At 48.2% G+C, this 23,311-nt stretch overlaps 1 protein-coding gene across 3 annotated transcripts in view; it reads right to left on the bottom strand.

The window, feature by feature from the left end:
* Cyfip2 (cytoplasmic FMR1 interacting protein 2) overlaps positions 1-23,311 on the bottom strand; it is a 122,880-nt gene that overhangs the window by 21,590 nt on the left and 77,979 nt on the right. For all 3 annotated transcript variants that reach the window (XM_048435943.3, XM_085694876.2, XM_085694877.2), the window contains 3 exons: positions 13,052-13,195; positions 11,397-11,487; positions 10,312-10,442 (listed from right to left, as the gene is read on the bottom strand). In XM_048435943.3, the coding sequence (XP_048291900.1) occupies positions 10,312-10,442; positions 11,397-11,487; positions 13,052-13,195 (366 nt within the window). The remainder of the gene's footprint in view (positions 1-10,311; positions 10,443-11,396; positions 11,488-13,051; positions 13,196-23,311) is intronic.

The raw sequence follows: 23,311 nt of genomic DNA, 5'->3' as shown, positions 1-23,311 counted from the left end.
CAATACATAACCAAAGAGGACCTGCAACTTTGAATTCTTCTGCAGTTACTTCCCAAGTGCTAGGATTACAGGTGTGTGCTTCCACATCTGGCTCAGAAAAGCCCTCTGTTAGCATGTTCCTGCCTCAGCTCTATCATGGAAAGGAGTGGCCCTCGGAGAATTACGTTTGACATAAATAAACCTCCCACACTGAGCACAATGAGAAAGCACTGTGTTGTTTTTTGTTTTTCCCCCTAAAAGCCTCTGAAATGGAAGGCAAGTCCTCTCCCTGAGACTAGTGGGAGAAGGAAGGCCACCGGGATGCTCTCCCAGGACCACCTGCAGGTCCCACATGGTCTCTTTCTAATCTGGATTGAAGAACTTCCCACGTGCGTTAGAATTTTCTTGGTCTTGAAATGACAGTTCCCGGTGGTGAATCAAACGAGGTTAGGGCAGAGGTCAGCACGAGCAGAGGCCCCGGTTTTATAAGTGAGACAGAAGCAGCAGCTCTGGGGCACGTGGTACCGAAGCCATCCTCCGTGCAGTGGAGGGAGCTGGAGAAACACACCCTTTCATAACTTTGCTTCTTCTCGTGCTGCAACAGCCGTGGCCGCTTTTCCTAACTGTTTTGGTCTCTGGTCGGTTTTCTTTCCCCTCCTCCAGCTTTGTATGACCGTCCCTGGAAAGTCCCAGTGGCTATTTTGTCACAGTGGCTGTAACTGTTCTGAATCATTTGAAAGGACATTGATGACCCTGAGTCATTTCAGCCTTAGCTGTCTAGGCGTGAGGCTCCTAAGAGTGAGGTCATATGGCTGCATAATTATTGTCAATATTGAGTGTGGGGGCAGCTCACAGTACAAACTTCTCAGCAACATAGAAAATGTAACTACACAGAGTCTCATTTGTCCCTAAGACAGTTTCACAGTGTTTTTAACCACGATGAACTAAAAAGTCTCTTGTGTGTGCGTACATGTGTATTTGTATGTGTGATGGTGCATGGGTGGAGGTCAGAGGACAATGGTGTTTGTGCACACGTGTTCATGTGTGTGATGGTGTATGGGTGGAGGTCAGAGGACAATGGTGTTTGTGCACATGTGTTCATGTGTGTGATGGTGTATGGGTGGAGGTCAGAGGACAAGAGTGTTTGTGCACATGTGTTCACGTGTGTGACGGTACATGGGTAAGGTCAGAGGATAATGGTGTTTGTGCACATGTGTTCATGTGTGTCATGGTGCATGGGTAGAGGTCAGAGAACAATGGTGTTTGTGCACATGTGTTCATGTGGGTGACGGTGCACGGGTGGAGGTCAGAGGACAATGGGGTTTGCGCACATGTGTTCATGTGTGTGATGGTGCATGGGTGGAGGTCAGAGGACAATGGTGTTTGTGCACATGTGTTCATGTGTGTGATGGTGCATGGATGGAGGTCAGAGAACAATGGTGTTTGTGCACATGTGGTGCATGTGTGTGATGGTGCATGGGTAGAGGTCAGAGGACAATGGTGTTTGTGCACATGTGTTCATGTGTTCATGTGTGTGATGGTGCATGGATGGAGGTCAGAGAACAACCTCAGATGTTGATCCTCACTCTTAGCTTTAGACATTGACTTTTATTGACTGCTGTACCCACCAGGCTGACTGCTCCTGTGAACTTCCAGGGATCCTCCACCTCTACTTCCCATCTTGTTGCAGAAGCACTGGGGCTAATGGATGTACATACTGCATCCGGATTCTGGGGTTAACGGATGTGTACTATTGCATCTGGGCCTTGGGGTTAACGGATGTGTACTACTGCCTCTGGGTTCTGGGGATCTGAACCCACGTCTTCATATATATTCCACAAGAATTGTATCCAAGAACCCATTGCCCCAGCCTCCAAGATTTAAAGTGAGAAGCCACCACACCAGAAGAAAGGTTTACATTTTTTCACAAGGAGAGTTGGGAAGCGCGAGGAGTTTGGGAGCAGCCCTGCTTGCATAGCCAGACCCTGTCTCCGAAGAAGCAGCTTCACTGCTGCCTACCATGGGAACTGCAGTGTGATCGATCATTCTGCTTCTGCAGAAGTTGCTCGGGGTGCAGCTGATGAGCGGAACTGCTATTCAGTTCCGTCTGCACGGACCAAGATCATGTTAACGTTATCACTCCTGTGATACCCGCTAACGCATCACGGGGAGGGAAGCAGCGGCTAGAGACCTAATAGGACCCAGGCCTACTGTACGATTCTTCGTTGTCAGCAGAGCCAAGTGAAAGTGAACAGGCTTTTGGAGCGGTCATGCAAAAATGACTGACTGTAAGGAACCCACATCAAAAGCTTCAGAGGGTCTGGCTGATAATTCTGTGCTGCTTTCTGCTTCGAACTTTTCTTTTCCTATTACACTTCATTTGAGATTGAGGGGCCCGGGGGACTGCTGCCAAGCACCGCACCCCAGTATGTTCGCACTATGCTGAGTCTTTGAGGCAGGGGACTTGGCTTCTCTTGACTAAAGGGTATTACAAAGATTCACTGTGCTTACGTTGAAAAAGATCCTGCTAACCTAAGGATGACAGATTCATGGGGGAAACAGCGTTTAACTCTATTAAACTCTGTTCTTGAGAGAAAAATGACCATTTTCAGCTGACCAATCTCAAAAGAGTGTTTTCTTAAGTAACATTCGGCTTTAAGGCTTAAGGCAATAAAAAGACAAATTCCACTCATGCATTAGGTGTCTGTCTTCGTCAAGCATGCTAGCAGAGCTGACTTAGCAAAGGAGGGCAAGCGCCTCCCCCCACCCCGTCTGGACTCTGGTTTTCTGGTATGAAGGGGGAAGGGGGCTCCGGGCCAGGCCTAGCCAGCAAGCACAAGCTCTAAACATTCCCTTATATGGACATGGACGTTGTTAGTGTGAGTGTTTCCTGAAGGGTCCCTGGGGCCGGTCAGAAATCGGGCTTCCCGTGCCCACCACAACCCTCGTGGGAAGGATCAGCCATGTTTTCAGTGCTCCTCTGAGTCTGCGTCCGCAGAGCAAAGCCCACCCAGGGCCACATCTGTCTCTGCTGCACAGGCTTCTGGGACCCTGCGGCTCGCTGTAGTGCAAGCTAAATCCATCTGCATGTAATTCTTCTGCTCTCCGGGGTGGGCTGCTGATGGGTGCTGTTTTCTCCCCCACCTCTGCTGAATAACAGCACAGACGACACCCGCCTCCCACCGCTACACCCACCACCCACCGCACCCCAACCTCTCACATTTGGCTGTCAAGGAAATACTTGAATTATCCTGGATCAGGTCAGATTCATATCTGATCAACTGGGAAAGACCTGTAGCCAAGACACCATGGCCTACAAAGCCGTGTTCTCTCTGCTAACAACATCAGCACTTCCCTTCTGACAACGTGCAGGGTGAAGTCTACATCTGGAACCAGCCGGTGTCGATACGCTTCTAACGTCCACGCACCTTAGCTCCCCCTCCCTCTAGATAATATACATTTATGAGTGCAAATGTTTCCTTTTAAGGAAGACGTAACTGTTGACTGCAATAAAGGCACAGGGCTGAGAATGTAAATAGAAGTTGGAGCCCCTCTTCTCTCATTGCCGTTCCCACCACTCTTCCGAGCTTGGCTCACCAGACTTTGAGAGCTAACAGAACAGCCAATTTTATAGAAGAAAGGCTGGCATACAAAAATCTGGAAAAATATCTTTCAGAAGTGAGCAGGGGCTATCTTAACATAGCAACCGTGTGAGTTTTGCTTAGATTTCTGCTGCCTGGGTTTTCCGACAGAATGTACTTCAATTGTCCATTGATGGAAAAAAAGAGAAAAGCCACTATGAAGTAGAAGTCAGAGGCAGAAGGTTAGATGCGGGCTGGGTCACTCGGCTGCAGAATGCAAAGCTGCTAGTTACCCAGCAGCTATATCTCAACTGTAACCAGCTCGACTGTGCGCATGCCCCTGTCCCTCAGTGGGTGGCTTCTGCACTCCGAAACACACATGGATCTCAGCCCATCTCTTGTGTTCCTGGAGAAACTGGCACCCTCAGAACCATAATATTTTATCAAAAGACATCAATTCAAAAGGTCTGATTACAGAGAGGCATCGTTAACAGTACATGAAGATGTGAGGAAATCAAAACTCCCTAACCTGGCTGAGTGAGAATAAAAATTAATCATTTTGTAAAATTGTCTGGCAATGTCTAGTTTCACCATCTGCAAAACGTGAAGTTGCCCTAGATAAGGGACTCTCAATAGAGTCAGGTACCATCTGGAGCCATCGGTTTATCTGAAGAGGATGCTACTGCCACCTAGTGGACAGAGTTCAGAAATGCTGCTCAGCGTCTTCTAAGGCACAGACCAGACCTCCAACAAGGGATTATCTGGTCTCCTGGTCAGCAGGGCTGAGGCTGAGAACCTGACTCGTGTCTGATTTAGAGGTTTGGAATGATGTTCTCAGAAAGAGACTGTGTCTGTTGTGGCTGTGGCCAACTGCCCTGTAAAGACAGAAATAAGCCTCAGATATAAGCTAAGTGGGGTGGCTGTCTCAGGGACTGTGCATATGCTGGGGGAGGGAGTCGTCTGTGTTTCACACGGATGGGTGTGTGGGGGCATAACCCACAACTGGCTGATGTTTAAAAGAAACACACAGCGTGAATAAGAGCGTGGAAATCACAAAGTGGCCATGGGGGAAGCAGGAATCACCAAGGCTCAGAGATGACAAAGGAAACAGATTAGATTCACCAGCTGTTAAGAGCCTACCGACCAAGTATCAGCGGGTACTTGATAGACAATCAAGTTGGGTGTGGTGACATATGCCTGTGATCTCAGCACACAGGAGGCTGAGGCGGGAGGATTTCAGGCTTTGAGACCTGAGACTGCCTCAAATGTCAACGTAAGCATTTGCCCAGCACCTAGAAGGAAGACATTATTTAATCTGAAAATAAACAGAATTGAATGTCTACCTTCTACTAAACACAGTGTGAATTCCAGATAAGATATTCAGTGGTTTCTTTCAGCCTGACAAATTAAACCGACCATGAAAGGAGAAACTGATGAATATATCAACCCTTAGGAGCAACTCTTCAATTACAGCCAATTATGATATATCTACGATGCATAGACTGATACTATGTAAACAGCACCGACAAACTGATGAAGAAACCAACTAAAAAGTAAGCATCTTAACAGCACTTTACCTAAGAGGGAGTCCAGATGACCAACCACACACAGCAAGGGCCTGGTGCCCTTAGATCAATCAAAACCCCAATGGAGATGCTGAGACACACCTAGAATGGCTGTGATCAAATTCAACTGTTTACCCAGTGATGGCACTTCATCAAAAGCCTCATGCGATATTCACTGTATCTAATCCAGAACAGTAAGCCACTGTCTGCAGCCCCAGTGCCCACTTCGTTAGTGAGGAAATACCCTATGAAGTAATGGAAGGAAGGCTTCATTTGGTCTCTGCTCATCATGACAGGGGGGAGGGTGTGGTGGTGGTAAGGCAGAGAAGCCTGTATATGACAGAGCTCGGAGAGAGAACATGCCTGCATTTGGGGCTTCTTCCCTTATTCTGAAAAAGTTGGTTTTTTTTGTTTTGTTTTGTTTTTTAGTGTTTTGAGTGTTTACCTGCATATATGTATGTGTATTACTTTCATGCAGTGCCTGCAGAGGCCAGAAGAGGGTGCCAGATTCTCAGAACTAGAGTTACAGATAGTTGATGTGGGTGATGGGAATTAAACCTGAGTATTCTGCAAGAACAGTAGGTGTCCTTAACTACTGAGCCTTTCTCCAACCCCACATTCCCCCCTTTATCCACACCCACAGCCCCAGCCGATGGCATGATGCCATTTCCCCATTTCCATTCGGGATGAGTCGTTTCCTGCCGTCCCTCTTGTTAAGTCTTTTTGGAAATGTCCTTCACAGATATATCTGGAGGGTGTGCTTCATTTGCCTGCTAGGTGCTTCTAGACACAGTGGAGATTAGCTGTTAGCACTTAATCACTCTAGAACACTATTCAGTTCACCTACAAACACAATGAGAAGCACCTACAGTGCAAACTGTGCGCAGAGAGCATTGGATGGTAGACATCAGACAGAACGGCAAAATATACTGCATAATTCCACTTAGATGAGCTTCAGAGATAAAACTAAGCCCTGGGGTCAGCCGTCAGAATTGTGGCTGCTTTGAAGGTACAGAGAGGGGGCACGAAGAATTCCTACAGCAGAGAGACTGTTCTGCTTCTAGACTTGGCGGGCGTTACACGGACTCGGTGCTTGATCAACCTATTCACTTATGATGTACACGCCTGACTGCACGTGTTCCTTGAAGACACCACACAGCCACAGCCCCACAGAAAGAGCAAAGCCAGGTACACCATCTTTGTACCCATATCACACCCCATCCTGGAGATCCACAAGCTTATAGAACGAAGAAGATCCATTCTTCTCTACACCTTGACATCAGAGCCGACATCAGAAAGGCAGGCCACGGAATAAGAGAACATACTTGTGCAGCTTCCCTATCAGTGTGAACGTCACGGCGAGTGAGAGTTGAAATCGAGGAGGAGAAAGCAGAAGGTGACGCGGGAAGGGACTTCTGCCTTGCAGCTCTCCATTCCTACTGTTCTCACCTGATCAAGGCTAACACGCCAGCTCCATTTCCAAGGAGGGAATGCAGCCACTCCTGGTAAGGCTCAGTGTCCCTACTGACCGCTAGTCCATGTCTCTTTCCTAAAATCTAGAGACAACGGCTGCTGATCCCTCAGCCTGATGCGTTCCTATTCATCCCTCAGTGTGTTATTTGGTAGGTTCTTTATTCCACACATGGAACTTCTCTCACGTGCCTTGTGCTAAAGGTGAAAAACTCTTGTGTGACGAAAGGACAGTCCAGTTACAGACTCTTCTATGGAAGGCTTTAGCTCCGCCCCCAACCCTCCCTCTTCCTCCCTCTCCCTTCCTTTCCCCTTCCCTTCAACCCTAACTCCTTCCCTTTCTCTTTTTTTCTCCCTCCCCTCCCCCTCCTTTTCATTCCCCGCCCCCCATCCTTTCTCTCTTTCTTTGCCTTCTTAATGGGAACAACGGATACACCTCTTCATATTTCATTTCCACTTTCTAGGCTAAAAAAAGCTCTGGAACTCTCCTGCCCTACTTTCATCCCGGCAAGCACAGGGCTGGATAGCTGGAGAGCTCCCCATTGATCCAAGCACAAAGCAGGGGCTGCAGCCTTGGTGTCAGCCCACTTTGCCCAGGACCAGGGGCAGCACACACAGCTGGGTTTCTGTCTGTCTGGGCTGCTGACACGTTCTCCACACTGTTCTGTGTGTGCTAGAACAGTGCGTCAGGTGACTTTAGACCCCGAGTGTCCTTTTGTCCTTAGTGATGCAGCTGGGTAAGCTTTCTCCTCCAAGGTTAGCCTGTAACGATCTCACGACCTCCTAGTCTGAACAGAGGAGGCTCTCACCCACAGCTTTTCCTGAAAGCGGGGGGTGGGGGGTGGGGGCTCACGTGTCCTCCCTGCCAACCCTGTCTTCTTCCCTCTCTTCATGCTCTTGAGGCCCTGAACATTTTTTTTTATCACTTATCCTTGTGGCTTCTGAAGGCTATGTTGCTATAGCAACCCAGGCCCACTGAAGTGTGTAAACGGCCTGGGATCAGGAAGAGGAGCCATTAGCTGTTTCCGGAGTCCATTTGAAAGAGAACACAATTGCTCCTCACAGAAGAGGCACCACAGGACCATTTCATGGCTTCTGCAGGCGGTGAGGGCCTGAGAGCCCCAAATGGGGATGAGGACAGACACTGTGGCCAGCCCAGGCTCACCAGTGAACTCTCAGCTCTTAGTCTGCAGCCCACACAGTTAGCTCTCTCTTTTCGTTTCCGCCTGGGCTGTGTATCTAACTACCCCCACCCCTCTCTCTTCCATGGACGCAGGCGGCAAATAGCCATGTCCTTGTCCTTTACTCTGTCCAGCTGCTGCTTCTCCCTGTGGCCAAGAGGACCTTAGAAAAGGTCCCTCCTGCTTATAAGCCTCCAGCCGCTTCTGCAGGTATATTGCGGCCAGAGGTCACCTGTCTCTCAGCCTCAGTTTCTGCCTTAGCCTTTCAATGCTTGTTCATCCTGGGTCCTTTCTGCTCCTTCTCGATGCCAACTTCTCCCTCCTGAAACAGGGCATCCTCCCCAGTTCCTCAGCATCCCTACTGCTGTTACCCCGTTCACGCGCTCACAGCAAGCGTCCCCATGAGCAGTTGTCCTTTTGTGAGATCTTTGCTCATCTTCCCCTCCTGAATAAAGACAAAGATGCCTGTCTCGTATTTGGGCCTCGAGCAGCGAGTCAGCTCTTAGTAACCGACACTTTGTGTGCAGATGAAGGAGATGCCCAGAGTGTGTTCCATTGCACCTCAAGAGTGACATCTACTCACAACCCTCCATCCCCCCGGCTGCAGCTTTCCCTGTTTCCTTCCACTGCCCTGCACCACACACCTTGAGGACTGGGTTCACCACACATGGGGAATGTGTGGGAAAGAACATGGAGAGCGTAGCCTCCAGGCATGTCACATCTGTGCAACAGGGCCAGGGACGCAGATGAGCCAGGCGTCAGCAAAGGGCTGGTCCTAGGCTTCCTGAGACATGTCTCTGTAGGCAGGCATCCCTGTGCTCGCTCTCAGGATGCCACTACTGTTTCACTCTTGCTGCCTGCACCTTGCACACACCCTCTCTCTTCAGCCTTGAAGCTAGATAGTGGGTAATTCCTTTGTCACCTGTCATAAGAGTTAAAGATGCAGGGCTGCCCTCGGCCTACAAAAGCTTCTGTAATGAAGTTCCCGCTCAATCTCCAGACTCTGCAAGAAAGCCCGGCCTTAGCCTTAGTCCCCATGCTGCCAGGTCCAACGGAAACTCCATTTCCCCAAATTTCAAAAGGCAGAAGGGACCACGGCTATCTGTGGTGTCTGTTAGCCTTCCAAAGTGTATGCTGGCGTCCAGGCTCCCCCAGAATCACAAGTACCGATTACACATTTCAGAGTCCATCTGAGCCCTTCTCACCTCATCCCCTAACCTAAACTCCCCCAGCTGCTCATTCCCCATGTAACCCTGCGATTTGGGCTGTGCTCTCTTTGTCCCCCTCCTTCCTGTCTCCGCTCTCCCACACTCCTCTACGTGGCCCCACCCTGCTCTCTTCCTGTCTCTCTCATAGCCAGGTCGAGTATGCTAGCTATGCCTGGACTACTAGTTTCTCTGTCTGCTCTGGACGCTTCCGGATGTCTCTGGTTGTTCTCTCTCTCTCATGTCTACAATGAAACCTTCCCCTTAACCATACCATGGAGCAGTCATGCCATCAGTTTATACACAGACCACACTGGTTTCTGTTTTTCTCTCTCTGGACCCTGTGCTTGCCCCTCACAGCACTACTGACATTATAAATATAATTTCCATGGCAACACAACAACACTAAGTCACACAGATACCTTTGGGGGCCTGCACCCTCAAAGCATTTTCTGTTAAAACTTTATGGTGCAACTGAGCATGCCCAGAGGCACTTCTGTCCATTGCATTAATTTTTAAAATATTCTTTACAGGGACTCGACAGATGACTCAGCAGTTAGAGCACTGACCGCTCTTGCAGAGGACATGGGTTCAGTTCTCAGTACATACAAGGATGCTCACAGTCATCCATAACTCCAGTTCCAGGGACTCTGACGCCCTCTTCTGACCTCTGAAGGTACTGCACACATATGGCACACATACATACACGCAGACAAAACACTCATACACATTAAAAGCAAAAATCCTTTACACATCTTTTAAAATTATGACCTTAAAGTATGTTCAGGAGCAGGGCATGTTCCTAAGTGTGTGGTTACCAGCACGAATAGGTTCCCAGGATAATATCCCCATGCTCCGCTCGGTTCACAGAGAAATGACCTCACGCTCTACCTGCCTCCTGCAGATAGCAAGCTCTTGACATTTCTTTTTTTTTTTTCTCTTGGCATTCTTTTGTTCCTTGGTTGTGATTAGTTTGCTCTGCATTCACCAAGATGCAAACCTGTTGCATTTGATCACCAAACACATACAGGATGTCGGTAGCAGCTGGCTACTGCCGCTTCTTCCCCTGGTGCACTGCTGGCTAGCAGTGTGCTTTCCAAAAGAAAGGACAATTAAAACGTGGCCACCTGCTCTGAGGACTGGGCTCAACCAGTGAGGAGTGGGGCCAGTGCTGGAAGCCAGGTATCAGTGTCTCCAGAATCTCTGCCCCCTCTGGCCTTCTGACCTTCAGGAATGAAAGCTTACATGTTAGGGCTGAAGCCTGGGCATCTGTTATGTGTGGAGGGAGTCCAGTTGGGGACACCATGGTTTCTGTGGGTTCAGGACTTACCAGAGCTTGCTCTATGAGGAGACAGAACAGGATGGCGTTGCCCACCTCCCGTAGGCTCTGGAAGACATCTGTCTTGAGTTCTGCGTACTCGATGATGTCCTTCAGTTGGTGGTGGAAGAACTCCAGGATCCCTGAGAGCACAAGGGGGAGGTCAGTGGGACAAGGACACTGTTAACCAGGTTAATGGGACAAGCCAATTGAACCACAGCCCTAGACTTAGCAAGCTGCATGCCAGCTTAAGGGGAGAATCCATGCAGAGGTCAATTCTGGACAAGGCTCAGGAGGCTGGCACCAAATATCCAAAATTAAACACATCTATAATCTCAAATGGAACAGCTGTGGCCTAGCTGTCCCTCCAAAAGGGACCTGAATTCCTAACAGCAAGATTATTATGTATAGGCGTTATCTGAGTTAGGTATACCGGTCTATAATATCCTTTTACTACTCATAATAACAACTAGGCACTGTCATCCCTTTTCACATGAGGTTCAGAACAGGTAAGCGACACACTCACAGCCACACAGCCAGGAAGTGGCGCAGCTAGGCACGGACACCAGGGCCTCTGGCCTCATTCTTTGCTTGTTCTCAATCACATGCATATGGAAAATTATGTCTTAGCTTTTGGAAACAACAACAACAAAAATTACAAGGCATCAAATTATACCTTCTGTCTTTTCCTATATTGAGTAGTTCCAAAAATAAAAAGACAACCCATTGCCTCTAACTGGCCTCAGTTTACCTATGTCACATGGCGCCCTGCCTGGGGTACCAGCTACCTCTAAGTAGGCAAACAGGAAGGCCTGCTGGGGTGCTGAGGGCCACACATGTAAACCTTCTGTCCACTGTTTAAACACTCTCACACTTGAAGTGCAACTGCAGCTGCCAGAAGTCCTGTGGGCATCATCACCACCCCGGCAGAGGGCGATACCACCGTGCAGGGGGCTGAAACAGGTTGAAGGCTAGCCAGTCAGTGGCAGGCAGAGCCAGGGATGTCAGCCGCCTGGCAACTTAGAGACTGAAATCTCCTGAGGCGGAGGCCAGAGCCCTGCCCTGTCTAGGGTGTGCAGTGCTTCCCCGTCACCCACCTGGGGAGCCGTACTCGTGCCGAGGCAAACGGCATATCTTAGGCATCACTTCTATCAGCGTCTTCACATACTGCAGGATGGTACCTTGGAGCTGCAAGACGATACAGATGAATGAGCTGCCGTGAGCCAGCCTGCTGTTACACTCGGTACTGCTGGCCCGAATGCAGGGCTGCAGTGGATCCTAGGGCTCTGCTGAGACTTGTGAGCAAAGTATTTAAAAGAAGGGACTAGCTCCCTTGTCCTTTAGGGACAGAAAACAGAGTGGATGTTATGAGGGATGTGAGGTCCTTAGGCATAGTTTTTTTTTTTTTCAGGGTTGGGAATGCTTATGATATGGAGACCAAATGAAATGCAGACAGGGAACTGAGGAGATTAATGCATGTAATCTAATTTAAGCATGGAAAATTCATAGCGCATTCCTCTGCGCGTGCAAGGCAAGACATCTTTAATCCATTACCTCATTTTTCTGTTCTACTCTGGGCTTGGTTCGGCAACTCTTAATGACCTATAGCTTCTCACGGCTGCTTCTAAAGAACTAGGCTGAGTGAGAGAGTCTGGTTTATCCCTTACATGGCTGGTTATAAATTATTTCTCTTCAGGAACTCAAGATTTCCAGAGAACTCATGTTTCTGCGTTTTGGTCTTGCTTCAGTTGCACTACAGGGAATTCAATGAAGTTCCAGACAACCATCCTTGGGGTACACACGGGATGTTGGTAAAGGGATACAGAAGTCCCTGGAACAGTGGTAGCAGTGGTCAGCATGAACCCCCAGGGCACAAAGTATGATGATTAGTGATGTCTGCCATGGCCATGAGAATTTTAAAAGAAGGGCAGCATGTGAACTGTAGATTTGCTATGCTACAGTCTTTTGTTGTTGCTGTGTTGTTTTGGTTTTTGTTTTAAAGGGGCCTCATGTACTCCAAGCTGGCCTTGAACTTACTATGTAGCTGAGGATAATCTCGAACCTCTGATCTTCCTGTCTCTAGTTGGTACTACCATAGCAGCCAGCTTTATGGGGGTACCAGGGACTGAACCAAGGACCTTTTATATATCAGGCAAGCACTGTACCAACTGAGCTCCACACCCAGACCATCGTGCTTAATTAGTTAACAGAGAGCACAGCTGGGAAGAATGCACAATGATCTGGTTTTGAATGTCAAAATCAGACTTTCTCAATCCAGTCAGCAAAAACAAGGAGTTCTGAGCCTCCAATGGGGAGGCAAAGGTACAGGGCAAGAGATCACAGCTCAGTGGTTAACAGCATTTGCTGCTCTGCCTGAGGACTTGGGTTTGGTTCCAAGCACCCACATTAGGTGGCTCATAATTACTTTGAACTCCAGTTCCAGGGGATCTGACGCCCTCTTCTGGTATGGGTGGGTACTTCATACACATGACACATATACAGACAAGCAGGCACACACAGATAAACATAAATAAAAATTAAAGTTATATAAAAAGAGGTATAAAGAAATACACCAGAAGATGTGTAGAAACCACCAAGAAATAAGGGCCAAGGACTCTTAGGGTGACATCATGTGGCAGAGTTGGCATACCTGCGATTTGGTTTTTGGCTCAGAAGAACCAATCCTGTGCACAGCTACTGTGTCTGGAAACACTCAAAACAGCACTCTGCCCAGCCCCCAACCCCCACTTACCAAGCTCTTGACAATTTTCAAGAGTTCCTCCATGACCACAGCAATGCCCTGGTAGCCCAGCAGTCTGCAGATGGTCTTGAAGTGAGGGGGGCCCACGAAGTTCCTGTACGAGCTATAGATGTGGCTGTAGGCAATGTTGAGAGGCTGGAAACAGAGGTTGAGGAAAGTGAGTGAGGAACTCCTGAATGGAAGCTAGGGAGAATCCTGGCAGGTACTCTGTTGACAGGAGAAACGGAATCTTGCTGCTCCCAGGGCTCCCTCATTGGTCCTAGACTGAGACGTGGCCAATGACTAGTGACGTAGCAAATGTCACTAGGCCGGAGAAGCTGTTCCCCAGTGGGAGGGGGTAAAAACACCAAGGTAAACATCAAGAGTACAAGGAAGCCTGTCACCTGTAACTGTCCGCAGACAAATCGAGCTGTGGACTGGGACAGCGTGGCTGCCTTTCTCCTGGAGGTGGTTTTGTATCTGGAGATTAGATGTCGAGGCTGGGCGGCCGACTGGCCACTGTCTTCTGTGCTTGGTTGTTTTCATCTGTGATAGGAGGGGACTTGGGAAGGGCTGGCCCCAGGAATCAGAAGATTTATGTCTGAGAGCCCAGCAAGGTCAGTAGGCTTTCTGACCTAATTTCCTACTATGTGAATGATGATGTATTGGTTTAAGTTAGTAGTGTTAAAACTCTAAGAGCAGAGTCCACTACTGTAAAGACATCATAGATGTTAAGACACAGAATACACACAGTAGTGCTCCTGGGCTGGGGGACTGCGAGGGGACCCAGAGCTCTGGACTTGGGCCACCATCATGCTATGGACCCTGAGGGATACCCTAACCAAATGAGACAGAGTTTAAGAGACCTTTCTGGGCTGGGTGTGGTGGTGCACACCTGTAATCCTGTTACTTAGGTAGTTGAATCTGGAATTCAAGACCAGCTTGAGCTACACAGTGGAATCCCATTTGCCTAGTATGCATGAGGCACTGGGTTTTATCCATGGCACAGATGCTGATGAAGATGGTAGTGATACCTGTCTGCCTAAGAGCTCATGACCCATAGCAGGTCCTAGATCAGGCTGCTGTATTGGGAATCATTCATGCCATGCTTTGTTGGGCTTCCCTGTGCATTTTCATTCAATGCACACAAAAACAATTGTGATTTGTAACGGTCTTAGCCACATTTCACAGCGGAGGCAACCAAGGCTCTGGGTAGCCAGAACTTGACTCCAGGTCATAGAGTCCCTAGGAGAGAAAACTCTGTTCAGGAGCAGGTATGGCTGATTCTAAGAGCTCCACTCTTACCTCTCCCTTTATTGTAGGAGTTGAAATCATCTACCCTGTGATATCCAATTGCTTAGCTGAGGTTTCACTTTATTTATGGGCACGTTTTTCTTTCCTGGTATTAAAATCTTGTGCAAGAGCATGCCAATATGAGCAGGCTGCACCTGCTACTCTATTAGTTGATCAGTTAGAAATTCTATGTGAATGGAACAGGACCCAGTATGCTGCATATGGAGGCTTGCAAGGCTCTCCACGCCCTCCCGAGTCATTGGCGAAGAAATAATTAGGTTCGGTGTGCATTCCAAATTTAGGATGTTTGGTTACACATGAATTATCCTAATTGCATGAAGTTGGGCATCACAGTTCTAGCGTGAAGGACACGTGAAAGACAACTAGTGTCCCCGTCAGTAACTCGGATGCCTGCTAAACTGGGACACCTGTTACCTCACCAACTGAGTGTGTCTGGTGAGCTCATGCCTGCACACAGGGAGGCGTGGAACATGGGAGTCTACACTGAGGAGCTGGAGCTCTTGAAGTAAGCTGCCTAGACCTAGGGAAGGGCATAGCCTTCATCGTTTTTGAATGTATGAGGTGGTTTAGGAAGGGAGGGAACTGTAGCTATGTCTGATTATGATGTCCACTATTGTCAATGTTGACTACTGAAAGTGTCTGTAGCTGCAAAAACCCTGAAGCCAGGTCATACATGTACTTTTTTAATGTGCATACTAAACCTATTCTAGTGCTCCTGTAGCAGGCAGCATTATCAAGTGTGAATAGGAGGTGTGATTTGGTTCAGACCCCCCACCCCCATCGTCAAAGCATTATTCTGTATTCTTCCTTCTCCTTCAGAGTAGAGGAGTCCAGGGGCTAAAGAGACCTGACTAGAAAGGGGTACAGGCCGTTCAAGGGAGGTGGGAATGCTCCCCATCCTGCTTGGGTTGTCTGAGGTTTTTGTCACGACTCAGGAAGCCATGACCTGTGGACCTGCTGCTGTGTCCCTCTCAAATTTACACACTGAGATCCTAACCCCCTCCCCCCAGGTGACAGCGTGGAGAACTGGGGATGCTGGGTGGTTAGAGTCCTGGTGGATGGGGCTTGGTGTCTCCATAAGAAAAGGCATGAGAGCTTGTCCCCTCTCTCTGTCATACAACAAGATGCCCGTGGGCAGACCAGACCTGGATCTGCCAGCACCCAGTTCCATGAACTCGCACTAGGACTTCTAGCCTCAAGAGCTCTAAGCATTAAGCACTTGTCCCATCAGCCACCCAACCTAAGGCACTCTTGTTACTGCAGCCCAGATAGGGCTAAGTGCCCTTTACTTACATCCCAAGAAGAAAGCAACCAAAACCCCTACTTTTTCTATCATAGCCTAATTTACTTATTTTTCAAAGATTACAAATGCAGAATCAAGCTTTGAATTTTCTCTTGCACCTTTACCATACTAGGAAACACTAGTGGACAAACCTTCGGCATGGTCATGGCCAGGGGGACACGTGACAGAACCCGTGGCTGGTCCCAACAGCCCCCTCCTATCAGGCACTCTGGGAGGAATTTCTGCTCTGCACAGCAGGGGATCTGGATGGACATGGGTGACGGTAGTGCTGGCAGTCATCAGTTTTTTGTGTCTTCTGAGTCTCTAAGTTTAAACCTTGAAACTACATGATGAGCTCAAGGGTACGCACATAAGTGGGTTCAAATCCCAGGGTCCTATTTTGTTCCTATTGTTTATTATTATTTTTGTGAGACTGACCCTCACTATGTAGCCCAGGCTGGCTTTGAAGTTATGTATATTCTGATGCAGAACCATAATTTACTACTTGGAGGAACTTGGGAAAATTACTTCCAATCCTTAAGAGGATGGTACTCGAAGTTTAACAGGTAAGATATGTAAAGCCATACGCATGATGCTTGGCCCTAGAAGTACCTATGGAAGCACTCATTAATCTGATTTTGGCTGACAAACACCAAGAAAGTACTGTCTTGCTCAACTCCATTTCCCCCAGAAATGATGGCCTCTGTGGTGATTCTCTCGATACAGGTTCAATACAGGAGGTCTAATTTATACAACATAGTGGGATACCCACAAGGGGACAGGACCGGAATCAGAGCTGGAAGCAGCTGATAAAACAGATTTTGTTCAATATCAAAACATCACAAAAGTAAGAACTGTCCAAACATATGATCTGGGCAGCCCACACCCAGGAAAAAGGCTGGAATAGAGGTAACTCTGCCATTCCCTTCCAAAGTGCAATCTCCACTGCTCTCGATGGGTGCTTGTCCATTTGAGCAGTCTCTCAAGTCTCCTTCCTCCCCCATGAACCTCCCAGTGCCCAGCACCTCCTAGTAGCACAAACAAAAAAATATCTTCAGGTATATGGAGACTGTTCAGAAGGCTGTCCCAGATTTAGGCAGAGGGGAAACACTTTGGAATTACTTTGCCATACAAGAGTTTAAAAAATGCTCCCCTCCAAACCCACTTGGTACACTTAGGAGGTCTCTGGTGCCAATCCTGTATCAGCCTAGAAGGGAAGTTTAAGCCTCAGTAGAACTAACATGAAATTTGCAGACTTCTACTTCACCTCCTAAGTGAACAAGCTCCCTGCCCCATCCCCCAAACCCAGCACATGCATGCAACAGGAAGCACACGCATGCGGAAAAAGACATGCACACACACACACCCTCCAGGGTCAACCCCTCTGACCTGCTGGCTCAGCAGGAGGCTGGGCCCTATCGAGAAAATGTGGGAATAGGGGAGCCTGGGCATTTTCTGAGGTTCAGCAAAGAAAAACAGGAATGCAGTGTGACTTGGAACCCTGGACATTTGCCACTCGTCTCTCACACCAAGCCATCTCCACTCACTGACTCGGGCCACACCCACTGCCTGATGGGAAACTAATTAGATTTCCTGTAGCCCATGAGAAACCAGACTTGTTTGAACCAAGATGACACCAAGGAGATCATCAAGAAATAAACCAACCCAACTCAGAATTATTACTAGGCAGTCCAGGTTACAGTTTCTGAAGAAGTAAATGGCATTTTTCTTTAAATTTTATGTATTATCATTGTATGTGCACGATGTACAAGGACAACTTCTGGGAGTCAGTTTTGAACTTAGGTCATTAGCCTTCCACAGCAGAAGCTTTCTTTCACCCACTAGGTCAACTCACTGGGCCATAATAAGACTTAGAGGAGGGAGAGAGAGAGAGAGAGAGAGAGAGAGAGAGAGAGAGAGAGAGAGAGAGAGACAGACTAGTATCCAACTTCTAAAAAAATTAAATAAAACCAAAACTGTGGGGAAAATAGACCCAATGTAACAGTTATCACTGCACCAGTAGTGACGACTCAGGCCTGTGACCCCAGGGGCGTCTGGAGTGTACGGCCAGCCTAGTCCCCACCCTAGACTCCAAACTAAACCAAATCCAAGCAAACCTAACACTGACCATCTACACCATCTTAAAAGGCAGTATGCATGGACTTTTAATCTTGAAACCTCCATCTCTCACCAGACGGGGAGCCCAGTCGGCCACTCCACGCAATGAGTTCTATTTATCTGGCTAACCCAGATAAAGACTTTGCATCTCTGCTCTCTGGAATCACAAATACTGTTTAGGAGATTTCCCAAGAGGAATTAAAACCCATCCTAACTTCCTGTTTGTGTTATGGCTTCTCTAATGGATGCCAGTAGTCCACACACAAACTTGGGCCTCTGACTGAGGCTGGAGAGCCAGGTGACTCAGTTCTCTAAAACCAATGCGGGTCAGTACTGACAGGGTGCACAAGTACCACGCCAGACCACCCTTGGCTGAAAGACGGTTCCTGGGACAGGTCCACGCAGTCGCAGGCTCAGAGCCATTGTTACATTGTGCAGAGCTTGGACAAAGGGGCTAGCGTGTCTGCCTGTCGCGTCTTGATACTTCTGAAGCTGTGGAGCTGCGGCACTAGCCTCTGCCTTCTACCCTGGGGTTCTCAGTTCACAGGGTGACAGGCCCAAAGGAGCTGCTGGACAAGCCTAAAGAGATGATGCTTCCTTCTCTCCTGAGCCATAAGCTGCAAAAGTCAAAAGGAATGGAACCTCCCAGCCCCTAGAGGTCACGCCCATTCTAATACTTAGATGTTAGAATCTCTGGAGAAACCGAAGCCAGCTCTAACCCAAACCCGTCTTTATAATTGGGTACTCATTTGATGACACACCATACAGACACACAGGGACATGCTTCATCTTGACGAGGGTATTGTTTTGTTTTCAGACAAAGTCTCTCTTGTATCCCTGGCTGGCCTTGGCTCTCTATGCATCAAAATTGGTGTCAAAATCACTGATCTGCCCGTTTCTGCCTCCTGAACGCAGGGATTAAAAGCGTACACCACTACGTCCAAGTGTTTCACCTTTTAAATTCTTACTGTTGTCCGGTGTGTTTTCTGTGGCCACCGTAAGAAATTACTACAAACCTGGCACCTTGAAATATTCTGTTAACTATGAAGGAAAAAAAAAAAAAAACCACCACCACCGGTCCCACACTGAGATTTAGTTCGTCCACATGCTCTCAGAGGCTCTAGGGGAAAATCTGTTCCTTGCTCCTTCGAGCAACCAGGGGCTGCCAGCACCCCTAGTTTGTGACCACATCATTCCTAGCGTTTAGTTTCTCTACTCAGCTTTTCTATCACGTCCCCCTTCTAGGTGATCCTCTCTTCTAAGGCCACTTGTGATGCTCCAGAGCTCACCGTGACAATGCAGGCTTCTCTGTTCATTGAATGATCTGTCGCTAATTGCACCAGCAAAGACTGCTCTAAAAGAGGAAGAGTTTCGGGATGAGGACAGGGCATCTGTGGGAGCCATTATCAGCTATGACAGCTGGCAAGGCAATGCCATCTTCACTTAGAACTGGAAACCCCAAGTAAAAATCCAACAGGGGCTGCCGTAATCATAAAAGCTTTGGTGTGGAGAAGCCATGCTGTGAGGCCCAGGGACACGGGGGAGGGTTGGTGACTGTGTAATTGACAGGCTTTTTGATAGTGTCCTAACCCGGGCTGGTGGCAATACCCCAGGCCAGTAAAGGTGAGACGTGTTGACACCCGGGCGGATGTTCTATAAAGATGGGCCCAATTTGTCAGAGAGGCTTGGACCCTCTGGACCATAACATAATGGGAATTGTTGGAAGAACTGGATGAAGTTTCTAGAATCAAGCAATTCATGGCTGAGAGAAGCATTCTTTAGCTAGTGAGGAGCAAGGTAACAAATGGAAACACCAGCAGCATCTAAAGGCTGGGACATTATTTGGAAATGACTAAAAGGATGGATACTTTTGAATACAGCTGAATGAATACAGTTGAAATCTGTCTCGTTCGATGGCAGCTGATGATACGTGGAGCGCAGAGATCTTCTTTAGAGCATCAGATCATATGTTCGTCTCGAGGGCATCCTCCTGTGTCACCGTTCTGAGGCAGGTGCACTTGGACTCCAGAGCACAGGATGTTCAGAAGAGGAAAGGCTTGCTGGATGCAGCTCCCCTTCCCTCCAAGTGCTGTTTCCCCCAATTCCCTCAGTTACATTCAGACAGCTGCACGTTCTCTGCAGGGTCTCTTAGTTCTTTGTTCGTATCAGGGTCTGTTAGTTCTTTGTTCGTATTATTCTGGAATACATTATGCTACAATCTTGTCTCTCTGCCCCCTCAAGAGCTGGCAACATCAAGGCAAAGCAGGGTAGGGCAGAGGGATACAAGTAGCGCCAAAGGCCATCAGGGGCCAGTTTGGAGCCCAGGCTCTGTGACTACCTGGCCTCACTTGAAGCATCATTGTCATGTAATTTGGCTTTGGGAGTCTAGTCTGCCTGACTTTCCATCCCTGCTGTGTGGTGATGCGCAGAGATTGTGTACCGTGTGCTTCTGGGGCGACTTCTGAGTTCTGTGACACCTTGGACCTTTCTCTACTCTTTCATTTATACACAATATATGCATGCACTAAAGAATTAGAACCAAGGATGCTGATGTAAGGAGGAGAAGCAAGACAGCGCCTGCCGTTGATGGTGGGAATCTTGCTTCTTGGGGCCTGAGGATGAAGCTCCAAGTGGCACAGAGAATAGTTCTGACCCAACGACCTTTTCCTACTATCGAGAACTACTGTTTCTATGCCCAACTCTTCACAGATGTGGATGAGCTTATCAATACCATAAAGCAGGTATTTTATGCTTTATAAAAGCATCGACATCCTTACTGTAGAGTCGAGTAAATCAAGTCAGAAGAAAGGGAGGAACTGTGTTGATGGTCACACATCCATAATTGGCCTCTGGGCTGGATATGCTAAAGCAGGGTCTCAATCTGTGGGTTGTAACCTCTCTGAGGGGTCGAACAATCCATTCATAGGGGTCATATATCAGATAGCCCGTACATCAGATATTTATATTGTTATTTACAACAGTAGCAAAATTATAGTTATGAAGTAGCAACAAAAATAATTTTATGGTTGGGGTCACCACAGCATGAGGAACTGTATTAGAGTTGCAGCATTTGGAAGGCTGAGGACCACTGCGCTAAGGCCTGTTGCCTGGGTACGACGCCTTTCCTGAGTACAAACCCAGCTCTGGGTGAGAAGGATACTCTCAGGTCATTTCTTCACTGCCAGGAGGATCCAGGAATCCCCCAGTTAAGGCCGATTTCCTCTGAGAGGAATCTGCCACTGAAAGATATTAGCAACTGGGAAGCACCTGGCCCCATGGCCGAAGAGGCCACAGTTGTACATGCTGTGGTGTCGGAGGGTGGAGGGAGATAAACCATCTCACTGGTTGAAAGGTTCGCTGGCTCAGGGGCTGTGAACAAGAGGTAAGACCAGGAAAGCGAGATGAGGGGTGGACTTTGTTTCGGTCCTACAACTCACCAGTCATGTGACTGAGGAATGCCATGTTTTCTTTCCGGATTTTCTCTCTTCCTCCACCTCCCGTCCTATTTTTTGAGACAGCCTCACACAGCCCAGGATGACCTGGAACTTCTGATCCTTTTGCCTCCACCTCTGGAGTGCTTTGATTATAGGCGTGAGCCACCACACCTGGTATATGAAGGCGTGGGGACTAAACCCAGCATGCTAGACAAGCATTCTACCAACAGAGATACACCGCTAATCCCTTCTTCTCTGGGACTATGAAATGAGGGGTGGTCGGTCCTCATATGCTCTGAGTCTCTTAATTCTTCAAACAAAGACCATACAGGTACAGACACCATCCATGAGCATTAAAGACAGACTCCCACTCCGTGGAAAAGGATGAACTTTTGCCTTGTCCCATCTCTGGCTGACCCTGGTATTTTTATTCCCTTCAAAATAACCTTTGAAAGGCCGACCTGCAAACTGTGGAGCAAGGTTCTCTGCTCTGTGGGGCACCGCCATTAACATTTGAGAAGAGACTCGCTGTGTGCCTGCCTGCAGCAGATTTAAAGCTGGCTCCTGGGAAGACTGAATGCCAAGAGAAGGCCAAGAGCACCTGCTGGATCAGAACACCATGCACCCTGGTACTCCCCGCTCCAGAGCCCCTTAGCCTGGCAGCTGAGACTCACTAGGCAGCTTCTCCTGGCTTTCTGATGATCCCTGACATGGCTCATCAGGTGACCTTCATGGCTTTACCTGGATGTTTTGTCCAAGAACCAAGAAGGAGGAAGCTGACTTTTTAAAAATGTATTTTCCCTCTAATTGATGCACAGTCATTGTATGTATTTAAGGGATACAGCGTGACATTCAGCACACAGAGACTGCAGTGATGACTTACCTATCCATCACCTCGGACACTTACGTATTGAGGACATTCAAAATCCTCCCTCCCGTTACTCTGAACTAATGAACTGCTGTCAATCATAGCTACCCTACCATGTAATAGAGCATGAGAAGCTATTCCTCCGATTTAACCGCACCTGGTGACACTTTCCTTCCATTTCCTAACTCTCCAGGCTCATGTGTCTAGTTTCCTTTTCTTTGAAATTAACGGTTTAGCTCTCATAACTATGGAAGTACATGTACAGCCTCTGAGGTCCATTGTAGCCAGGCACTAAAAGGCAAGAGGGGAGGGAGTCAGGAAATCCAGATCTAGGGCTCTCAGGTGAAGCATTTGCCATGCAAGCACAGAGGCTGGGTTTAGCTCCCTGGCATCCATGTAAATGCTGGGTCAGGCATGGTGGCTTGCCTGTAATCCCAGAACACAGGAGGCTGGGACAGCGGATCCCTAGGCCAAGTTGACTAGCCCAAATAGCTAAATTGTTGAGCTCTAGGTTCAAGTAAGAGACCCTACCTTAATATAGAGGGTGGATAATGACTGAGGAAGCCATCTGACATCAGCTTTCAGTCTCTACATGGACATACACATATTCACATGCATCTTCACACAGACACTACAACACATACGCATGCACACATACACTCACATCCTACCTACACACATGTAAAAAAGATTCTGAGTTCATCACCACTCTCCATTTTAGGCATGTTCAAGGCCCCTGTACAGATGATGATGATATAGTCTCCTTTCTTTCTTTCTTTCTTTCTTTCTTTCTTTCTTTCTTTCTTTCTTTCTTTCTTTCTTTCTTTCTTTCCTTCCTTCCTTCCTTCCTTCCTTCCTTCCTTCTTCCCTCCCTCCCTCCCTCCCTCCCTCCCTCCCTCCCTCCCTCCCTCCCTCCCTTCCTTTTTTGTCATTTTTCAAGTCAGGGTTTCTCTTCGTAGCTTTGGAGCCTGTCCTGGAACTAGCTCTGTAGACCAGGCTGGCCTAGAACTCACAGAGATCCACCTGTCTCTGCCTCCCGAGTGCTGTGGGATTAAAGGCGTGCACCACCATGGCGATACATTCTTGTAATGTTGAGGGATCCAGTAAGGGATCTGGGATAATTGGAGACGGAGCAAGTGCAGTCAGGAGTCCTCAGAGAAAAGGCATACTGGGTACCATCTGCCCTAAGAACACTAAACTGCTGCCATTTCTCACAGCAACCCCAGGTGTCTGACTGGCAAGCAGCTGCTCGGATG

This window comes from Myodes glareolus, chromosome 9 (assembly GCF_982192425.1).
Source record: "Myodes glareolus chromosome 9, mMyoGla1.1, whole genome shotgun sequence".
Taxonomy (NCBI): domain Eukaryota; kingdom Metazoa; phylum Chordata; class Mammalia; order Rodentia; family Cricetidae; genus Myodes; species Myodes glareolus.
Note: the sequence above shows the minus strand (reverse complement) of the source record. Positions and strands in the feature narration are given on the sequence as shown.